We start from the raw sequence: 22301 nt of genomic DNA, 5'->3' as shown, positions 1-22301 counted from the left end.
TTTCCATGCATGCCTGATTATCTACCCATCCGCTCCCATCTATCCATCCCTACACCGATGCATCCAATTTGTCTATTCTGGAATAACTCCATAGGCAGACGCTTTCTGGAATAAGAGTGCCCTGTTCCAGTTTGAAAAGTTAAACAGAAGCAAGACTTATTCCAGAAGGAGTATCCTCAGACAGAGTTACTCCAGAGTAGTGATTCCACTTTACATTCACACCCTATGTTGGTTGGGAATAATTTTTCCTGGAGGAAAGAGGCCACCTAAGCTATTCTCATGTACCCAGTTATTCCCAGTTCCTGCTATTGCTAGGGACCCTGGGATTAGAACCCACAGCCGCAGAGCCTGGGGGAGGCTGATAGTCCCACACTGCTACCAGGAGCCCATGTAACAGCACTGTTAGGGAGCAGTGTTCACAGTAGGCACTGCAGGAAGTACCGCCCACAAGACCCAGAGTGACAGCACCCTGCAGGTCTCTGATTGGCCAAGGGCCCCTACTTAACCCCAGGAGTAAGCCCAGGAAGTTGTTTGAGCAACCGCACAGCTTGTGGCCTGCTGGACTTTGCTTCATCTCCTGACCTTTGGTCTCTAGCTCCAGCCTGACTTGACCCTAATTCTCCCCCCTGGATTCTAACCTGGTAGCCGGTCTCACCCTGACTCTTGTTTCTGGGACCTGGCCTTGCAATTCTTCCACCTCTGCCCTGGTGACTCCCGTCTCTGGTGGGGAAACCTCAGCCCAGCTGTGACCACTAGGCCAGACCGACTACACCCCGATCCCTTACACCATCCTTATACGTACTCACGTTTCTATGCTCTGCTCTGTCTGTCACACTCTCTTTGTATCTTTATATATCTAACTCTCAAATTGTCCCTGTCTCTGTACGTATCTAATCTCTCACTCTCTTTTCATATCTGTCTATCACAGTGTTGTCACACCAATCTGATCACTGCTGTTCTCTTCCTGTCTGTCTATATCAGGCTTCCGTTATCTCTCATTTATTGCACCCTCCATGTTATTCATTTATGCTTCTTTGTGTCTTCATCTCACATTCTCTTCATATCGATCTATATCCACATCCCTGTAGGATCAGTCCGTCCTTTTCACTTACTCTCTTTCAGGTTTCACTATTCCGCCCAGTATAGGTTTGTTTTGTTTCTTTTAAGTAAAAGTTTTTTTTTCTTTTAATTGTACATGCAAAGTAGCTGGAACAGCACGAAAGAGCAAATGGAACATGTGTGTGGAGCTGTGGATTGCACGGAAACGAGGTATGTACCAAAATCGCCACCTGTCGCTTGGTCAATACATAGTTACCATGCTCAGAATGGAAGAGCGTGTGTTGGATTTTTGGTGCACGACTGGCCATTGCTTCTATGGCAATGAATTTTGTCACGTACAGGCGCCAGATGACTAGCCCTTGGGAATAACGTGTATGTGTTTTTGTGATATGCATTTGGAGCTGTTACAGCACCTCCTGAAATCAATAGACGTCTTGGCATTTGCTTCACTAGCTCAGGTTTTCCAAACCTTCTGTCACTTTTGTGGCTCTCCTCTGGACTCTGTCCAGTTGATCCACATCTTTCTTTTAGTGCGGTGCCCGGAACTGAACACAGGACTCCAGCTGAGACCTCATCAGTGCCCAGCAGAGCTATGACCTCCCGTGTCTTACATTGGACGCTCCTGTTAATACACCCCAGAATATAAGGGGGGGGTTGCACCTATATCACATTGCTGGCTCGTATTCAATGTGTGATCCACTATAACGCCCAGATCCTTTTCTGAAATACTTCTCCCTAGCCGGGCATCCCCCGTTTTGCATTTGTGCTGGATTCTGTTTATTCCATTTCTAAGTATTGAGCCACTAGTCGTCTCACTCCCATGGCGCTCTCAGCTCCCGTAAGAGCTAGAAACTTACTTTGTACTTTGAAGGGAAGCTGAGATTCTCAGCTAGCTGATAAATGGCAGGAAAACTCCTTCTATTGTGACAGTTGTGATTAAATCACAAGAATTGGCGACGCTGAAATTTGTCTGGTTGGAGACGGAGGACTCAGTGTTTGGTGGATGTAGTTTTCTAAAGCTAAGTGTTTTTTAAGGACGTTGCCTAATTTTCTGATAGATCATCATTTGGCAAATGAAGACTGGGATTGTAACAAGAACTACGATCACCTTATTCCTGGCTACCCAGGCCCACCATCCCGGCACTTTGACCACGTACTGAACGAGCCCCGTGCGGTCGGGATACACGTTGATTTCATTCTCCCCTCTTCCAGAGAGAAAGACCATCCTCGTGCCCATGGTGCTGATCACCAGCCGGGCGTTGTGCTGCAGGCACACCGGCTCCTTGGGGAATCTCTCCAGGGTGAGTTCAAAGCATCGTCTCAGCACCTCAGTCATCTTCCCCCCGGCCTCCAGCCGGTTCTGCACCTTCAGCAGGTTCTCAACACTCAGCTGTTCCGGGTGGGAGCGCAGCCGGGATAGATACACATCCATGGTTGGCTCTTTCACGTCGTACCGGGGTTCCCCGTTGAGGTAATATACATAGATCTCATGCTTCCCGTCTCCGGATTTAAATTCCAGCGCGGTTCCTCTGCACTGGATCAGCATCTGGGCGTTGTCCTGTATGCTTGGGGGTTCTCTCATGAATTCCTGCAGGGCGAGGTCCATGCAGGCGCTCAGGTCCTCAGTCATTTTCCCCTGGGCTTCCAGTCTGCCCTGCGCTCTCAGCAGGTCAGAGACACTTAAGGGTTCTGGTTCTCCAGCTTCATAATTCACTGTTCCATGGGGAAAGAAAAATAGCGTGAGCCCTATCGCTGCAGGCAGCAGAAGCAGCATCAGTTTCTGACGTGTTTGGCTCAACCGCAGTCTCCAGACCCCCTTGACCACATCCTTCAAACCCCTGGTGAAGGACAGGAACATCGGCCAAATCTGAGTTCGGATGCAGGGTGCCAGGATGTTCCAGGTCCCCCAGAGGAAGTGAAAGATCAGCCTCACGCAGCTCCTCAGCCCCAGGTTCATTCTGGTTTCCCCTGGTTCCTCACGGCCCAGCTCACGCTCTGTTGCAATTCCTTATTTCGGGACCTGGAGACAACGCAAGGGACCAGGGTCTCAGTTTGAGGGCAGCGAGATTGGTGAATGTCACAAAACGTGGACCCGGTGAGTTAAGCGTGATTGGTAATCATGCTAGGTGGGGCTCTTCCCTATAGGTAATCCCCACAACATATGGGCACAGCTGTGTGTGGAGGGTAGGGCTGGGCTGGCAGGGGCTGCAGGTTGGGATTGAGGGGCACCGGCAGAGCTGTGGTGGGGGGGGAGCCCAGGGCTGGGCTGGCAGGGGCTGCGGGTCAGGAGTGAGGGGCACCGGCACAGCTGTGTGTGTGGGGAGCCCAGGGCTGGGCTGGCAGGGGCTGCAGGTTGGGAGTGAGGGGCACCGGCACAGCTGTGTGTGTGGAGAGCCCAGGGCTGGGCTAGCAGGGACTGTGGGTCGGGTTTGAGGGGCACCAGCACAGCTGTGTGTGGGACTATCCAGGATTCGAGTCCCTGCCTGGCTGGCTAAGCACGGGATGATCCTTCCTCGCACGTTACCACAACCTTCCGCGCCTCCTCTGCACTCAACTGAAGCCGTTTCGGTAGCGTGTGACACCTGCCAACTTCACCTCAGGGTGATGTTCCCGGTGCCCAAATCCCCCTCACCACAGCCCGTCTGAGCCCCCCACCTGTAATTCCAGCTCCTGGAGCCGCCTGCTGGGTGTGCGTGAGGAATGGTCCGTCTCCTCTGTTTCAGCTGGACGCAGGGTCCCAGCAAAGGGGCCGTGTCCCTCCATCCCCAAGTGCTCTTCCCTCCTGGGACCGGTGTTTCCAGCTGGAACATAAGGGAACATGGTTCTGAGAAGAGCCCTGAATTTAGACACCTCCTCCCCGTCCTTCCCAGCTCCCCTGTGCTCTCCCCATCTCATGCCTCCTCCGCGGTGACCGACTCACCACCGAGTCCAAAGTCCTTTGCTTCTCCCTCCCCCTGAGTTAAAAACAGGCCACTCACTTGGACTCTGATGCCTAAGGGCCTTCAAAGATCTGTCCCGGAGCCTAGGCCCAACGTAGGGTGGCTGGTTTTGGTTGGACATATTCCTGGAGGTTTCATCACGTGACATCATCTTTCATTAAGTTTCAGAGGGGTAGCCATATTAGTCTGGATCTGTAAAAAGCAACAGAGAGTCCTGTGGCACCTTTAAGACTAATGCATCTAATTAAGATCACCTTTAAGACTAATATCAATGCATCTGTTAGTCTTAAAGGTGCCACAGGACTCTGTTGCATCTTTCATTAGAGACCCTAGGACAATCCGGAGGGCTGGCAATCCTGCGGGCAGCCAGAATGGGACTGGGGCCCAACGGGTGGCCGGAACAGGCCTGGGGTTTTAATTTAGCTCTTCCTACAGCTGGTACAGCCCTTCAACCAGACTGTGACCCCCTGCACAGCTCCTCAAACTAAGTGTAAGGTTCATGGAGAAGCGAAGACATTCGCCTGCAATAGGAACTCCCCGCTCCTGGTCCCTCCCTCCTGCTGAGGCCTGTTCATGGCGACAACGCGGGAAGAGGGGCAGAAACGCATTGACCGTTCAGAGCTGTCTTGAGGTGATGCTGAACCTGGCTCTGCCCCGAGGCCCCCTGAGCGGTGGGACAGGACGGCAAAATGGCTCCTCTCGTCCGTAGGCTTTGTGTTCCCGGCTCCCGCGGGGCTCAGAGTGCGAGGGGTAATTCAGGCCACAGACCGAGTTAGCCTGTTCCCGAGGGGACCCGGGGATGAAGGGACACGGGGACCATGGCAGAGCTGAGCTGGGACGCCAGGGCAGACACGAGGAGGAAAGGAAGAGGAATGTGACCTACCTGCCAGGTTTGGGGAAGCCTCTGGGGGGAATTGTCCCAGCTTCTGTGCCCTGCTTCACAACAACCGACGCTTTCACTTTCTCTCCCAATGTCAAGCTCCCAGACCCTTATTTTTAGCTCTGAATAACACAGGCGCTGACTCCGGTTACCGTAATTGGAGCTGGGGGTTCCCCGAGCCAAACGGGCTGGGAGCCCGGCTCAAAGCTACCTGAGGGAGGGAGGTGGCACGCGAGAGGGAGTGTGTGTTGGGTGTTTAACACATACATAGCATGCACACACACACACACACACACACACACAGAGCCGAGTACTCAAAAACCACGCAGACCAACTTGCCTGCATGCAGCAGACACAGATCAACACACGCCGCTCACTCACAAAACCAACACAAATCATCCCCTCCCCATGCACCTACACAAAATTTCAACACAGACACAGACACAATGAAAACATATACAAAATGCACATAGATGACACATCTACACAACCACATATACAACAGAGACACACATCAATACACACGCACACAGATCAGCTATGCAACATACACATAACCATCCGCAGATAACAAGATACACACTGCAGAGACCTACTCAGAACTCACGTGGCTCAACACACACTCACACAAACCCACCTCTCAGCTTTCATTTAAAACACTTCATCTCTGGCCTTCGTGGTGACGATGACAAATTCAGACTTGTATCACTGAGGCTGTGACATCTGTCTGAATCAGCAGGCAGCCTTCAGTAACACCTCTGAAGGCTGTGAGCTACCCTGATTCACTTCAGGAGGATGTTAACTCTGAAACCTAATGGCGACTATTTATTTGGTTTGATTGTTAACTATTCTGCTGTTGTTCCAAGCAGTCGAGAAAGGGGGATTAGCTTATTCTAAAATCTGCACAATCTTTTATGAGAGACTTCAGGGTGGCGTTTGGGTGGTGGGTGGAGTTGAAATTGTGGGCGGAGTTCTGTTATCACTGGGGACAATTACAGGGATATCCAGTGGCCAGGTGGCTTTCATGAAGCCAAATACTATTTATCCAGGGCAAGAGCATTGCAGAGAAAACTGATCTTAAAACAATGAACAGCTTCTTCGTGTGCCCAGCTTACCAGGGCTCCTGAGCCATCTAAAATCACTCAGGACATCGAATTATAGACGATTAGGATTGGAAGAGACCTCAGGTCCTCCCATAAGGCCTAGTTCTGGTAGTCACAGGCTCACACCTATCAGTTCCCCGGTGAGGTCTTTCTCTCCCTGTCATTTTTAGATCATTTCAAGTCCTCTGTCATCTTAAACTTTTTGAACCAGGTCACACAAGCCTGGATTGTTTTTCCCCAGAGGGGTGAAACTTCAAAACTCTTCTTCTCTGCATTGCTTTGGCATTCAGATCCCTCTGCAGAACCTTGCAGGAAGCCTGGAGCCATGAAGACAGCCAGTAACAAACCCAGCAAGATGCACCGAACCAGCCCTAAGCCAAGGGAACTGCGGTTTTGGCATCTGGGTAGCCAGGAAGGTGTTGTAGAAGCTGTTTTGATGCTGGCTGGGTGTCTCTAATTAATTGTTAGAATAAACCCCCAGTTTGGGGGATCCTCTCCCCGGTCTTTACCATTTGCCCTGCTTGCGCCCTCTCAGAGTGGCCTCCCGAGACCCCAGTCACAGGGTCACATTTCCAAGTTAAGGCTCAGAAGCCAGAGAGTGAATTAACAAAACCCAGCATAAATTTCATTGGGGGGGAAATGGTGATTTTTAAATCACTCGTGTGTCTGAGAAGAGACACCCTGTATAAGCCCAGCATAGATTTTTATTGGGGGAGGGATAGCTCAGTGGCTTGAGCACTGGCCTGCTAAACCCAGGGTTGAGTTCAATCCTTGAGGGGGCCACATAGGGATCTGGGGCAAAAATTGGTCGTGCTAGTGAAGGCCGGGGGCTGGACTTGATGACCTTTCAAGGTCCATTCCAGTTCTAGATGATTGGTATATCTCCAATAATTAATTAACCCCCCTGGCTGATTGTTTCTAATGGTCTTGTTACCTGGATGGCATTTGTTCTCATAGGGCAGTAATCTCCAACCATTTTACACCCGTTTCAGCAGCTCGGTCGTCTTCCCTCCAGCCTGCAGTGGGTTCTGCACTCTCAGCAGGTTCTCCACACGGAGCCGTTCTGCGTGAGAGCGCAGCCGGGCCAGATGCACCTCCACGGTTGGCTCTTTCATGTCGTAGTGGGGCACCCCGTTGCTGTAATACACGTAGATCTCATTTCCCCATCTCCAGATTTAAATCCCAGCATTATTCCTCTGCATTGGATCAATATCTGGGCCTTGTCGTGTATGCCCGAAGGCTCTTCCTTGAGCCCCTGCAGGGTGAGGTCCATGCATGTTCTCAGCTCATTGGTCATTTCCCCCTGGGCTTCCAGTCTGCCCTGAACTCTTAGGAGGTCGGCGATACTCAACAGCTCAGGGACGTCTGCTTTGCTTTTTGCTACCCTGTTGGGAAAGAAAAATCTCATCCTGCAAAGGCCGAGAAGTTCTGCTGAAGCCCAGGCTCCATTTGGAGGCAGAACTCCGGGGTGTTCCATTTTCCCAGAGCGGGAGGACAAGGCTCTGCCCTACAAATGGCCAAAGTTCATCCAACTCTTCTCAGGAGAGCCCGGATCCCGGTTCCTAGACCTTGGGGCTCAGCTCAGATTCTCTGACTGTTCATCGTTCAGCACCTGAAGGGGACACAAGGTAAAGTGGTCTCAGTTCGGGGGTGTAAGGCTGTCGAATATCATGGGGGATATCAGCATTGATCCTAGACTGCGGGGGAGACAATTGGAGGAAAGGAAGAAATCTCACCTACCTACCAGAGGTCACTGAGATCAGAATCCGGCCCGGATCAGATGCCAGATTGACACCGGGGCCACGAGCTAAGAATCCGGCCCTGAGCTGGTGACTAAAGATGGATACAAAAGTCCCCTCCCACTGATCCTGGTTTGTTCCCGAATGATCAAATACTGACAGAAAATCTCCTCACGGATCCCCCCCTTTTCCTCTCTCGTTAGCAACTGACAGCAAACCCCTCTGTTTCGGAGGAAGCCACTGCCCTGACTCATGGCCGCAGAAGCTGAGGAGGTTAAACGCTCTTTCCCCTTGGTTGTCAGACTCCACCGGTGTGGTGCTCTGCTCTGTTCAATGTTGATGACAGTCGGCTGCCTGTGCATGTTCCCTCTGTGCGCTGCCCCAGCTCTGCAGATCACTGACACCGCAGACCCCAAGAGAACCCCCAATGGCCACAGACTCTGCTACGGTCCGAAGTGAGCCCCGGCCAGGTTTATTGTCAAATGAAGCACAGGAATGGTTCCCCGCAGACGCTACCGGACATACCCTGACAATGGACCGGCTCAGTCAGTGGCGGGACTCTCCACTGCCCCCTAGGCTGGACAGACACCGCCCCGGGGTGAATTCTTACCCACCGGTGCACACACGTTCCACCTCACTCCTGACACGCTGAGGTGCAGCCCCTCTACGTAGCAAGGTGCCGCCTCTCACAGTTCAAACAAAACAGCCCCGTCCATCATATCACTCTCCTGCCCCCGGCTTTAGCCTGGCTCAGCCTGGTCCGTGTTATCTGCGCCGAAAGTGCCAGTAGCCGAGTTTTCTGACACGTTTATATCTCTAGTGCCCAGGACCTTTTCGGGATGTGTCTCTTCGCAGCATCAGCCCTTCCCTTGCCAGCGTCTGGGAGCAGGGCCTGCCTCTGGCTCACGGCTTCACTTTGCTTTGTGTTAGCAAAGTCTTGACCATGACTTTAGCTCACGCCTCAGGCCTCGGATACAAGGGTTTATGTTTCAGGGCCTCATCTTACTACACCGTCTATGGCTGGGTAATGGGGGGACGGTAGCCCAGCCCCCGGCGAGATGGCCCAGCTCCCCCTCCCCACTGTAAATTGGCCCAGCCTCAGTTTGCCCCAACCCAGCTGACCCAGCTGTCAAACATCAGCCCCATTCAACATCTGTGGAAATTTCCTGCTTCATCCTCCCCTCCCTTCCCTGTTACCGGGGCACTGCCAGGGGCGCCTGAACAGAGGGACCAGAGGGCCGTAACCCCATGACTTTTTTCCTGCCTTAAGAGCGAGCGATGGGGGGAGGAGACAGAGAGGAGCAAGTGGGGCGCGGGCGCAGGGGAAGGGGCAGAGGGGACAGGGCCGGTGGTTCCCCCACTTCTAGGGAGCATCCGGCTCTCCGGCTCCTCGCTGCCCGGGGGAGAGGCAGGCTGCGAGAGGGGAACTAATGAAGTTGTGGCCTGGTTAAAACCCGCCCCCGCGGCCTCGGCGAACACGCCTGGCGCTGCCCCGCGTTCGGGACCAGCCTGCGTCTGAATTATCTGTGATAACGTCGTGTGACGTGGCCTTCAACTGAGAGTTGAAAAAGAGCATCTCGGGGCGTTTTACAACGGAAAGTGAAAGGGGAAATAGTCCCAGCTGGGGCGGGTCTGAAGCCTTCGCCTGCGGCGCACTGGAGGAGCCGGAAGAACGGGGGGAGATTCGCTGCCGGCTGCCCCCAGTAAGTAGCTCTGATGTTTCTCACGTTTTCCTCTCTCCTGGCTCTTGCTCCGGTTCCCTGCAAGGCCCCGGGGCTGGCGCGGGGGTGAAACCCACAAAGGGCCCGTCCGATGATCTCGCCTGCGCAGCACAGGGCAGGAAACTCTCCCCCAGGATCCCGGCATGCAGCCCGCGCTTTAGGAGGATCCTTTAGACTGTCTGGAGCTCGGTGTACACACTGGTTTATTTCTGGGAGCAGAGAGGGACCCCCCCTTCCCTTCCCCTCCCCTGTTTCCTGCAGCTGGCGCTGCCACCCCCAAAGCAGGGTGTTCCTCCTCCCAGGCAGGAACCAGCTTTTCCGCTCTGTGGGGCCATGTGGGGGTGCAAGGTCACATGACACTGACCCCCCCCACAGGAGCTGCGCAGCCCGGCTGAAAAGAGAAGCTGCTGCTCAGGTCCCTGGACTCTGCAGCTGGACACCCCCTCTGGGTCCTAGTGCTGGTCGAGCTCCCTTCTGTGCGCTGGGGGCCATCCTTCATCTTGTGCAACAGTGAGTGCCCGCGGTGGGGTGGGGCAGGGGGCAGAGGCAGTGGGAAAGGATGGGGGTGGGATGGGGAGGAGATGGAGCAGTGGGAGCGGGGCAAGAGAAGGGGAGGGGGGACCGGGGGGCAGCGGGGATGCGGGGGCCCAGCATGCAGATCCCCTTGGCAGCAGCTGGGGCTCCCCTGTTAAGCAGGCCCAGCAAACCCTCACCCTGACAAGCCCCACCTCCCTACATCGGTACCATCCCGATGAGCCCCCAGACACCCCACTGAGCCCCAACCACCTGCATCTGGACCCCACCCAAATGAACCCCACTTCCCTGCACCCAGACACCCCAGCTCCAACCACTTTCACTTGGTCCCCCCTGCAGACTCCCATTGCCCCTGCACCTGCAACCTCCCTGTGCATCCAGATCCCCCACTGAGCTGCCTGCACCCAGACTGCCCCCCACAGAACCCTCTCTTACCCCACCTGGAGCCCCCCACCCAACTCCCTCTGCACTCGGATCCTGCTGCCAGGCTGAGCCCCTGCCCACACCTGCGGCGCCTGGCACAAGAGGGGCAGGGCCCCAGGGTGTGTGTGGGGCAGGCCTGGTCCTTGTACTGGGTCAGGGTCAGGTTCAGCCTCACTGCCGAGTCCCTGTCCCAGGGTGGGGTGGGGGAGGCTGCAGGGATCTCCGACCTCCATGCAGCCAGTGGCCTGTGCTCCCCCCTGCCGTGGTGGAGCCTCCACATGTATTTACTGTAAAAAAAATTGCAGAATTTTAAAATATGATGCACAGAATTTGCTGCAGAATCTCCTCTGGAATGTGGGGCACTGTACAGCTGTGACAGTGGGACTGTGAGGGGGGTGCTGGGCAGTTGGGGATCTGTGGGTGAGGGAGCTGGGCAGGGGGTGTTCTGGGCAGTTGTGATGGGAGGTCAGTGGGGGGAGGTCTCTGGGCGAGGGGGCGCCGGGCGTAGGGATCTGTGGGGGGAGGTCTCTGGGTGCGGGGGCGCCGGGCATAGGGATCTGTGGGGGGGAGGTCTCTGTGCAGGGGGTGCCGGGCGTAGGGATCTGTGAGGGAGGTCTCTGGGTGAGGGCGCTGGGATCTGTGGGGGAGGTCTCTGGGCGAGGGGTGCTTGGCGGGGGGGCCGGGCACTGGGCAGGGGGGCAGTGTGGAAGGGACACGCTGGTAGTGCAGGCCTGGGCGGGCCAGTGTGTGTCTAGCAGTTGTGGGTTTGTGCCCTTGTGCTGGGCTGAGTGGGGCCGTTCCCGCTGCGCCTCATTGTCCCCAACCGGCCCCTCGCTCTGCCGACCGCCCCCAGGCAGTCACCAGCCGCCAGTGCTTTCACGGGCATGACACAGCCCCATTTCTGAAATGCCTAGAACAAAGCCCTAAAAAAATAGCAGAAAAAGCTCAGAGACAGGAAGAAATACAAGATATTGTGCTGGTTCTGAATTATCCAGAGGGTTTTTTTTTCTGATCTCCTCCACTTCTCGTGCCATCTCCAATGTTTCAACAGAAAGAGCAGCAGCCACCACCTTCGTTTCCCTAGGCACAAGCATTGGCTGCGAATAACGTGGGATGTACGTGTTTAAGGGTCTAGCCCCCAGTTCAACTTTATATCTAGGTACCCCCTTCCCTCACCCCCCACCCCAATGAAAGGGTCCGTTGTGGATGATGTCCAGACAGATGGACCTTTTGCCATAGTTAATTCATTGCAATTGGTCCTACACAAAGGTCTGATGTTACCGGGGGCCTGAGTTTGTTCCAATCTTTACTTCATAGCAGTTTTACAAAGAAACATCAGTAAGTGCTAGTAACGAAGTACACTTTAACACTTACCATACGTTGTGCTACATGAATTCTTCCCTTGGCGAGGGGTTTTAGCGGAGAATCCTACTCATCGTTTCTTGCACAGTTTCCAACAGAAATTGCAACTAACAAACACAAAATTCTGCTCTTCTCAGTATTGCTGGAAATCTGGAGTAACTGCCTGGGTTTCACCCATTATTCTGAACTTGGAATTGTGTAAATGAGAACAGAATATGGCCCCTCTTCTTTCATTTTTAGTTTTGATCTTAAGGCTCCAAGATTTTCAATAATATATTTGAAATTCTACTCAATTTAGAATGTCCATCTATCATTTGTGCACTGGACATGTAAAAATACAGAAACTGCTGCTAGGAAACGCGCTTCGGTTGTGGGGAACCGTGAGACAGTCCTTCAGTTAGGGTGTAATGAACTATGGTTCATGGGCATCATCCAAATCATTGCAGGACCACAAGGTCTGAAATAGTTACCTGCAGCGTAGTGGTGGGGGTTCGTAATATTTCAAATCTATTGTGGCTGAAGTGTGGCCCCTAGAAAGTTACGCCTGCCCCCCAAAAATTTGAAATTGTGCCCTCCCCCACTCCCAGCAGGACAGTCTAAATCAGCTGTAGCTCCATTGGAGTCAATGGGGCAGAATCCAGCTAGGCTCAATGGGCCGTAGCTCCATTGGAGTCAATGGGGCCAGATCCCAGCTGGGGTCAATGGGCCGTAGCTCCACTGGGGTCAATGGGCCGTAGCTCCACTGGGGTCAATGGGGCAGATCCCAGCTGGGGTCAATGGGCCGTAGCTCCATTGGAGTCAATGGGGCCTGATCCCAGCTGGGGTCAATGGGCCGTAGCTCCATTGGAGTCAATGGGGCCAGATCCCAGCTGGGGTCAATGGGCCGTAGCTCCATTGGAGTCAATGGGGCCAGATCCCAGCTGGGGTCAATGGGCCGTAGCTCCATTGGAGTCAATGGGGCCAGATCCCAGCTGGGGTCAATGGGCCGTAGCTCCATTGGAGTCAATGGGGCCTGATCCCAGCTGGGGTCAATGGGCCGTAGCTCCATTGGAGTCAATGGGGCCTGATCCCAGCTGGGGTCAATGGGCCGTAGCTCCATTGGAGTCAGTGGGGCCTGATCCCAGCGGGGGTCAATGGGCCGTAGCTCCATTGGAGTCAGTGGGGCCTGATCCCAGCTGGGGTCAATGGGCCGTAGCTCCATTGGAGTCAGTGGGGCCTGATCCCAGCTGGGGTCAATGGGCCGTAGCTCCATTGGAGTCAGTGGGGCCTGATCCCAGCTGGGGTCAATGGGCCGTAGCTCCATTGGAGTCAGTGGGGCCTGATCCCAGCTGGGGTCAATGGGCCGTAGCTCCATTGGAGTCAGTGGGGCCTGATCCCAGCTGGGGTCAATGGGCCGTAGCTCCATTGGAGTCAGTGGGGCCAGATCCCAGCTGGGGTCAATGGGCCGTAGCTCCATTGGAGTCAGTGGGGCCTGATCCCAGCTGGGGTCAATGGGCCGTAGCTCCATTGGAGTCAGTGGGGCCAGATCCCAGCTGGGGTCAATGGGCCGTAGCTCCATTGGCGTCAGTGGGGCCAGATCCCAGCTGGGGTCAATGGGCCGTAGCTCCATTGGCGTCAGTGGGGCCAGATCCCAGCTGGGGTCAATGGGCCGTAGCTCCATTGGAGTCAGTGGGGCCTGATCCCAGCTGGGGTCAATGGGCCGTAGCTCCATTGGAGTCAGTGGGGCCTGATCCCAGCTGGGGTCAATGGGCCGTAGCTCCATTGGAGTCAGTGGGGCCAGATCCCAGCTGGGGTCAATGGGCCGTAGCTCCATTGGAGTCAGTGGGGCCTGATCCCAGCTGGGGTCAATGGGCCGCAGCTCCATTGGAGTCAGTGGGGCCTGATCCCAGCTGGGGTCAATGGGCCGTAGCACCATTGGAGTCAATGGGGCCAGATCCCAGCTGGGGTGAATGGGCCGTAGCACCATTGGAGTCAGTAGGAGCAGATCTTAGCTGGGGTGAATGGGCCGTAGCTCCATTGGAGTCAATGGGGCCAGATCCCAGCTGGGGTCAATGGGCCGTAGCTCCATTGGAGTCAATGGGGCCTGATCCCAGCTGGGGTCAATGGGCCGTAGCTCCATTGGAGTCAATGGGGCCTGATCCCAGCTGGGGTCAATGGGCCGTAGCTCCATTGGAGTCAATGGGGCCTGATCCCAGCTGGGGTCAATGGGCCGTAGCTCCATTGGAGTCAATGGGGCCTGATCCCAGCTGGGGTCAATGTGCCGTAGCGCCAGTGGAGTCAATGGGGCCTGATCCCAGCTGGGGTCAATGGGCCGTAGCTCCATTGGAGTCAATGGGGCCAGATCCCAGCTGGGGTCAATGGGCCGTAGCTCCATTGGAGTCAGTGGGGCCTGATCCCAGCTGGGGTCAATGGGCCGTAGCTCCATTGGAGTCAATGGGGCTAGCTACTTGGTGTAGCTCTGACAGCGGAGCGGTGCCGAGTTGCTCCTGTTGGGGGTCTGGCTGTATCGATTCGAGTAGCTCTTTGTCCCTCCGCATCGAGCCCCAGCTGAGATGATCTCATTCATTTTCCAGGTCCCAAGAGAAGCAGACACTGGGTGAAGCAGGAATTTCCCACACATCATGGCTCGTGCATGACACAAACACACACACACACGCACCTTGGATCATCCCCAGAGAGCCAGGACTGGGCGCATCAGGTGAAGCACAGCTGGTAGCTCAGACTCGTTGGGTCGAGAGGACCCAAGTCCCTCCGGAATCTGTCTCCTAAGCTGAGGCAGCGCACCTCCAGGACCCGAGGGGTTGAGAGATTCCTGCAAGCTCAATCTGCAGGAGCCAAACTCCGCACAGAATCTGGGGTTCCTATTTGTTGGCCCAAAGGGCCCTTCAGGATGTTCGTTATTGCCACAGAATTGATGCTCAGCATCTGGTACCGCTTTGCCCCGCAGTCCTGGATCCAGAAAGTGGAAGGGTGGAAGGGGCCAGAGCAGCTGACTGTTGGGAATCTAAAGAAAGCTCAGGGCCGACTGGAGTCCCGGGGACTGATGAACCCAGAGCTGAGAAGGTGCTTTGAGCTGGCCCTAGCGGAGTTTCTCCGGGAGCCCCTGTGTGTGCAGAACAATGCCCAGTTAGTCATTGAGCTGGAGGGGCAGCGGCTGGTGTTCGTCTGTGGATCAGCCAGGTGTGAGATCACAGTGTCTCACACCAGTAGGGAACCCCACTACCATGTGCAAGAGCCCACAGGAGATATATACCTGGCCAGGTTAAAGTCCCGTCCCCAGAAGCTGAGCACCAAGTCCCTGCAGGGTGTGCGGGATGCGCTGGAGAAGTGGGGGTTGCTGGATGAGGAGCTGGGAGCCGGCTTTGAGCGGGCCCTGGCGGAGTTCCCCCGGGAGCCCCGGTGTGTGCAGCGCAACGCCCGGATGGTGATCCGGCATGACTGCACCGAGCTGGTGTTTGTGTCGGGCCAGGGGGAATGTGAGATCACGGTGTCCGAAGGTGAGAGGGAGCCCTGCTACGAGGTGAAGGAGCCCACGGTGACGGTGTATCAGGAGAGGTTACGCTCCTGCCCACAAAGGCTGAGCGCGGGGAACCTGGAGAGAATTCGCAACAGGCTGGAGTCCTGGGGGGTGATGACCAAGGAGCTGAGACGCTGCTTCAATCTGCTGCTGAGGAAATTCCCCCAAGAGCCGGAGTGCATCCGGGACAACCCCAGGATGTGCGTCGCCTGGGACGAGACGAAGCTGCAACTGGTCTCTGAAGATGGGGACTGCGAGGTCTCCGTGACCTGCTGTGACGGGAAACCCAGCTACGAGGTGAAGGTGAAGAGCTGGGAGATGTATCAGGAGAGGATGCGTCGCTCTGAACAGCCGCTGAGCATTGAGAGCCTGCAGAGCGTGCAGAGAGAGGTGCGGGGTCTGTCAGGGGCTCCCAAGAAGGTCAAGGAGGCCTTGAACGTGGCCGTTAGGGGTTTCTCCGCTGAGCCGAGCTGCCTGCAGGAGAACGCCCGGCTGGTCATTGAGTGCGACAGGGGCGAGATGGTCTTTGTCTCTGGGAAAGGGGAGAATAAAGTGGACATGTGCATCATCGATGGGAAGGTCAGTTACAATGTCAGAGCCACCAAGTGGGTGACTTTGCTTAGGGTGTTCCGGAAACTACTCCCCAAGGGCTTTCTGAACCTCATCCCCATCTTAGCCGGATACCTACCAATGCTGTTGAGAGCGCTGTGGGATGACGGGTCCAGGTCCCACTCACCTCCCAGAGCCGGGGACAGACCCCAGGCACAGGTACATGACCCCTGCGGTCTGCCCCAGGCCCCACCTCCACTCCATCCCTTCACCCAAGACCACACTCTCTGCCCCCCAGCACACCACATCCTCCCTCTCCTCCTCCCACAAACTCCTGCACACCACCAAACAGCTGTTTGTGGTGGGTGGGGGTGAGGTGGAGGGAGGAGGAGGTGCTGATAGAGGGGCTGCTGGTGGGTGCTCAGCACCCACCATTTTCCCCCCATGGGTGCTCCAGACCCAGACTACCCACAGAGTTGGTGCCGATGAACCCAGGAGTCCTGGCTCCCAGTCCTGCCTGCTCTAACCACCAGCCCCCTCTCTCCTCCCAGAGCCAGGGAGGGAACCCAGGAGTTCTGGCTCCCAGCCCCCCTGCTCTAACCCACCAGCCCCCACTCCCCTCCCAGAGCCGGGGAGAGAACCCAGGAGTCCTGGCTCCCAGCCCCCATGTGACCAGGATAGGGGGATACAGAGGGGATGTTATGCCCACCTCTATTTCACTCCCCTTCTCCCTGCCCCCTCCGCCTCACTCTTTGCTGAAGCATGGCCCAAGATCTGCCTTGTCGGAGAGCCGTCCTCAGAGCTCAGCCAGATCATGAGGTCTGCGCTCTGAGTTCCTGGTGCCAACATGATGCGGCACAAACAGACCTCAAATCCGCCGCGACCGTGTATGGAGCATGTTAACAGCTATGGCGCCGTCCCACCCCCACATCAAAAATCTGCCGCTTGGTTCCCCTCACACTGACACGGCCAAAACATTTAGCCACCGACCTGTGTGCACCCCCATCTGATGCCTCTTCAATTCCATGCCCCCCTAGACACTCAGCCAGTAGAAGGCTGATGGTGCACCCCCAACACACAAGATTTACGGCCTATAGAAAGACACCCACATTGAAACTGGAAGCTCATATTCCTCCGGGGATAGATTCACAGATTATAAAGCCAGAAGAAACTACCATTATCTACTCTGACCTCCTGTGTAACACCAGCCCGAAGACTTCCCTGAATTAATTCATCTTTGGACTAGAGTAAGACCTCTTAGATCAACTTCCCATCCGTGATTTTAAAATGGCCAGTGATGGAGGTGGTTAGAAACTGGAATATATAAATTAATTTCCTTTGGCTTAGCGAAGTGTATCCCTGTACCTTTAAACTGCTGTCGGTCAGCTAAGCTCTTAGGAAATCCACCCATCAGTATATTTCTTTCTCTAACCTCATAAGGTGCTAAAGATCTCAACAAAGATCAGCCGTCTGTGAGCATGTCGACATGGGGAAATCAACCAGCGTAGTTCCAGGGGAATAATTAGATCGCTCTAGCAACGCCAGCATGATTCCCATGTGGCCACTCTGTACCGCTTGATTGTGTGTAAAGTGGAGAAATTATGTAGCGGTATAAATTTCTATTCAATTTCCCCACGTAGACAAGCTGTTTGACCCTAAATCTAAGTGCCTGTTTTCCTGTGGAGATCGATTCGTTTCTAGCCCATAGGGCTGATTTAACCTTTATTGTATTGAGCTGTAACGCAAGGAACCTACAGGCCTGTGCCCTGTAAGACATTAGCTTCAGCGAGTGAGCATAAGTCTAGTTCAGTAGGGTAGGCCTGCGACCTGTCGCATAGAGAGAGGGCCTAGCGGTTCCCTCTCAATCTGAGGAACTACACCTCTACCCCGATACAACGCTGTCCCCGGGAGCCAAAAAATCTTACCGCGTTATAGGTGAAACCGCGTTATATCCAACTAGCTTTGATCCGCTTGAGTGCGCAGCCCCGTCCCCCCCGGAGCGCTGCTTTACCGCATTATATCCGAATTTGTGTTCTATCGGGTCACGTTATATCGGGGTAGAGGTGTAGATAAGGAGTTGGTGACACTGGGCCAGAAAGGGTTAAGCGACTAGCAGGCTAAATGGCCCAAATTCTACCTTGAAAGACATTATAAAAGTATGTACATGATAATTAAAGCTGTTCCTTATAAATAGCTAATGAAACCATGTTAGATAGACTAGAGCTTTCAGATGTAGACTTGTACTGGTAGAGAATTGGAAGAAGATAGTGATTGTATTGGTCTGTGTTTCCCGATATCTTGTTAGAGGTTAACGATGTAACCAGACAATTCCTGTCTGTTACTATGTTCTACTGATTCAGAGATCAAAAGGGGATATTAACGTTTAGCTGGAACTTGGGTGTGATAATACCATTGTCTCTATTTCTCTTTGAAGTCTGTAGTGAACTATGAATGGCTCAATGGAGAATTACCTTACGCTGATGAATGCAATCACCTTTGTATACATAGGCAATAGGAGGTTTTACTGCAAAGCCGCAATGTATATTACCTATTCTTCACCCAAGGAATAGCTGCTGTCAAGAGACTATCCATAGCCTGCCAGAGATTTATAAAAGAACTTGGCCCCATCCTGACATCTCAGATCTGCTTAAACTTGGTCAGGGAAAGCTTGAGTCGCAAGACTGAGGTGTCCAGCTCCAGTCTGGATCACTCTGCTGCTGCTCATGGAAGAATTTGAACAAACTCTCTATAGGGACTGTCTAATTGGATTATAACCCAATGAACTGATTCTGGGAAGAACTTTTTTGCAAGCTAGCACCCCACCATCTCTACTATGAACCTGCCCTAAGAACGCTAGTCATATCTGTAGGTATAACAATCTTTTAACCACAATACGCTCTCTCTTTTCTTTTTTTAATAAACTTTAGTTTGGTTAATAAGAATTGGCTGTAAACGCATATTTGGGTGAGATCTGAAATATTCATTGACCTGGCGGGTGATGTGTCCGATCCCTTGAGACTGGTAGACCTTCATCTGTGATGAACAAGATTTTCAGTAATCCTCACCATATTTGCCTTGGCTGTCTGGGTGGGAGCCTGTGATGGGGTGCACTTGCCCCACACTGGAGAGGAAGGGGTTAAGCCTGCACTCTTGGCAGCGGAAGCCACGCCCCCTCGCCCCGGCTGGGCATGCTCCGACTGCGGCTGCAGTATAAAAGGGAGCAGCTCAGCTCAGTCTGGGCTGTCCACCGAGGGGGAAGGACGCACCACACCAGCTCCAGCCTGGGAGCAGCCAGGACCCCAGACTGTGGGAGCAGGAGATGCCAGGACCCAGACAGGTGCTCAGGTACCTGCGGACACCCCAGGGAGATTGCAGTGTCTGGGAGCAGCGCCGCCCGAGGGGCCTGGAGGCTCCATGGATGCCTAGTCTTCAGCTGCAGGGAGTCATGGTAGGAGGTAGCTCAGGGAGGAACTAGCCAGTGTCCCTGCAACTTCGGTGTGTTTCGGGGGGATTCCCCACCCACTGGGTGGCAAACCCATGGGACCCAGTGGGACAGGGAGGGCCCAGGTCCCCCTACCCCAGCCACCCTCTTTGGGGGGCAGCCCACCCAGACCCCTCCTATGGACTCCGGCCATTGGTCCGCGCTTCACTGTAGCCAAGGGGAGTCCTACTGACTCCGGTCACGGGGCCGCCTGGCCCTGCGGCTGAGGGCGGCCATATTGACTAAACCACAGGGCTACCACGCCCTTGCCCCACCCCAGGGTGAAGGGGGTTAACTTGCCCCGTGACAAATCATAGAATCATAGAATTCAAGATCAGACGGGACCATTATGATCATCTAGTCTGACCTCCTGCAAGATGCAGGCCACATAAGCCGATCCACCCACTCCTTAAGCAAGCGACCCCTGCCCCATGCTTCGGAGGAAGGCGAAAAACCTCCAGGGCCACTGCCAATCTAAGCCCCTGGCTGGGGTGCTTTAAGGGAGCTGTGGTTTTGGCGTCTCTGTAACCAGGAAGGTGTTGTAGAAGCTGTTTTGTTGCTGGCTAAGTGAATCTAATTATTAGACTAAACCCATCAGTTTTGGGGGGTCTCTGCCCCATTCTTTGATGTCCTGACTGAGCGTCCTCAGCGTCGCACGCCCCACCCCCCCAGGCACCAACGGTCTCAGAGCTAAAATGACATTAATCGGCTAACCTATAGGGCTGGGGCACCCCAGTATTATGTGGGGGAGGAAGTTAGATCTGGGCACGGAAGGCCGAGCATTAGCACGAACATTCACGATGGTGCCCCAGCCCTGCCGCAGGGCAAACCGCCGTGTCGAGCGGAGATTCTCCCATTGCGGTGAGCTTAGCTTGGAGGATCCCTTCCCACCACTTGACCTTTCGGCTCCACTGTTCTCTGCCATCAGCCTTGGGCATGGAGGAACCTGGCCCATCGGACTCTCTGGGCTCGCCAGAGACAGGGCTGGGCCTTCGTCGCGTACCACCAGGGCCGCCAGGGAGGGTGTGAGAACGCAGGTCCAAGAGCTTATGCAAGGAAAGGTGCCACCTATCCCCACAGCTGTCCTATTCCTATCTTCGTATGGGGCTTGGCGCTTTTCCGGCTTTATTCCTTGGTTTAATACAGCTCTCTGAGGCTGCACGTTGTCCTCAGTGTGCGTGTCCTTGTCATCCACCCCAGGGGTCCCTGCACGATACTGAACTCATGGGTTTTAGCTCTGGGTCGTCTGCTTCTGGGACAAGAACCTTCTTATCTTCTGGTCACCTGGCCAGCGATACAAATACTGTTGACTGTGAAAAAGGAGGCGGCAGCAGGTTGTATCCTGAGAGTCCAGTGCACAGCGACACTAGATTGCACGGACGAGACTGGACGATTGCCGCTTTAACCCTGTTATGAATGGCCTGCTCTTTGAGCCAACGAAAACGGGAGGATTCATAAAGGGGATTAACTGATGCCACCCCCAACTACAAAATGAAATCAAAGAAATGTTTGTAAAAAATACTGACCCGATTTAGAGGAACTAGAAGTTTTTCTTTTTGAACTGTCGCCTTTTATTTTATTTCCAGTGAATTGTGTAATGTGGTCTGACACCACCGGGGGTTCGGCTCTGGGGCCTGTGGTTTCAAGCTCAAGCGAGTGAAAGTCACATCCGCCACTTGCTGCAGATGTGGCGTCTCTAGGAACGCACAGAGACCAAGGGGAGTGACCACACAGACATTCACAACACAACGTCTAGTTTGTTGCACAACTTTTATGAAAGTTACAGTTTACGTTATGATTATCGAAGCCCATAGAAATCCTAGACTGACCTATGCACACGTTACACCTATAATCATCCTCACATCCTTAGCGATATTCTTCGGGGCTGATGGCAGCCAGTGGAGGGATGGTTCCTGCTGGAGTTTTCCCGTAGGGAACTCAACTTTCCCGATCCGGGCACCCTCTTTTATAACGTGATTCTGACCATACCTCACACCCTGCAGTTAGAACATGTGTTAGAACAATGCGACTACCAGGTAGCTTGTGGTCAAAATTAATCCTACAATTCATTTTTCGTAATAAGAACATAAGAACGGCCCAACTGGGTCAGACCAATGGTCCATCTAGCCCGGTGTCCTGTCTTCCAACGGTGGCCAGAGCCGGATGCCCCAGAGGGAATGAACAGAACAGGGAATCATTAACTGACCCATCCCCTGGGGCAAACAGAGGCTAGGGACACCATCCCCGCCCATCCAGGCATGTACCCATTGGTACATCTTTTCCCCATAATCTTATGGTATCAGGTTATTGTTCGGTCACTTACTTACGTCAGCATTTCTTAGCTCTGAGACTAAGGCCTGCTATGGCTAAGCTACAATTTTACAGCCTGCAGGCCTTGTGCTTCAACCCTACTTACCTAGATACTTAATACAGAATTATCCCTTCTGACAACTGATCAATCTTATACTTCCAGAACCCTACAACTTAACCCTATTTAGCAAACGATGCGTATATAGGACATAGCACATTAGTTAATTGTAACATCACACAATAAATGAAGGATAAATTGAACTAATTGGCTACCAAACGGTGATTGCGCACTGGCATTGAGACAAACTGCGTGGCACCAGGAGGAAGGAAATATGGAAAGGTAGAAGCACCCAGCTTTGGAGTATTCCAAGGAGCGAATTCTTGTTAGTTGTGTGGGTTGATACAGACGCCCGATGAATGGCAAAGGATGAAACTGAAACTGAAAAATCCTCCCATGAGAGAATCACATCTGAAAAAGAGCTCGGCAAGTTTGTCTCTTTCACCCTGATCCGAGTAAAATAAACTAACTCACCCACCTTGTCTCCCTGAATCAGGCGTATTTCTGGTACGCCACCGCCATCTCCTGGCCATTGCCTGGAGCACCAGAGAAACCAGAGAGCACCTAAGTGACAAGGGTCGGATAGCAAGCAGAGGGCAGCAGTGTCCGACGGGGTATAACAGCCC

The 22301-nt window shown here is 54.0% G+C and overlaps 1 protein-coding gene across 1 annotated transcript; it reads left to right on the top strand.

The window, feature by feature from the left end:
- The first annotated feature begins 459 nt into the window (after nucleotides 1–459).
- On the top strand, nucleotides 460–18717 carry LOC120394627. The gene is made up of 3 exons (XM_039518865.1): nucleotides 460–1269; nucleotides 14334–15856; nucleotides 18261–18717. Exons 2-3 carry the CDS (start codon nucleotides 14651–14653, stop codon nucleotides 18339–18341), a joined length of 1287 nt encoding a protein of 428 aa, XP_039374799.1. The 5' UTR covers nucleotides 460–1269; nucleotides 14334–14650; the 3' UTR covers nucleotides 18342–18717.
- The last annotated feature ends 3584 nt before the right edge of the window (nucleotides 18718–22301 follow it).

Source organism: Mauremys reevesii, unplaced genomic scaffold (genome assembly GCF_016161935.1).
Source record: "Mauremys reevesii isolate NIE-2019 unplaced genomic scaffold, ASM1616193v1 Contig70, whole genome shotgun sequence".
Lineage (NCBI taxonomy): Eukaryota > Metazoa > Chordata > Testudines > Geoemydidae > Mauremys > Mauremys reevesii.
Note: the sequence above shows the minus strand (reverse complement) of the source record. Positions and strands in the feature narration are given on the sequence as shown.

Coding starts and splice junctions, on each gene's coding strand:
- LOC120394627 (XM_039518865.1), top strand. CDS start 14,651: ATGTTCGTTATTGCCACAGAATTGATGCTCAGCATCTGGTACCGCTTT. Junction 15,857..18,260: donor TGTGCATCATCGATGGGAAG/GTCAGTTACAAT, acceptor TTCTCTTTGAAG/TCTGTAGTGAACTATGAATG.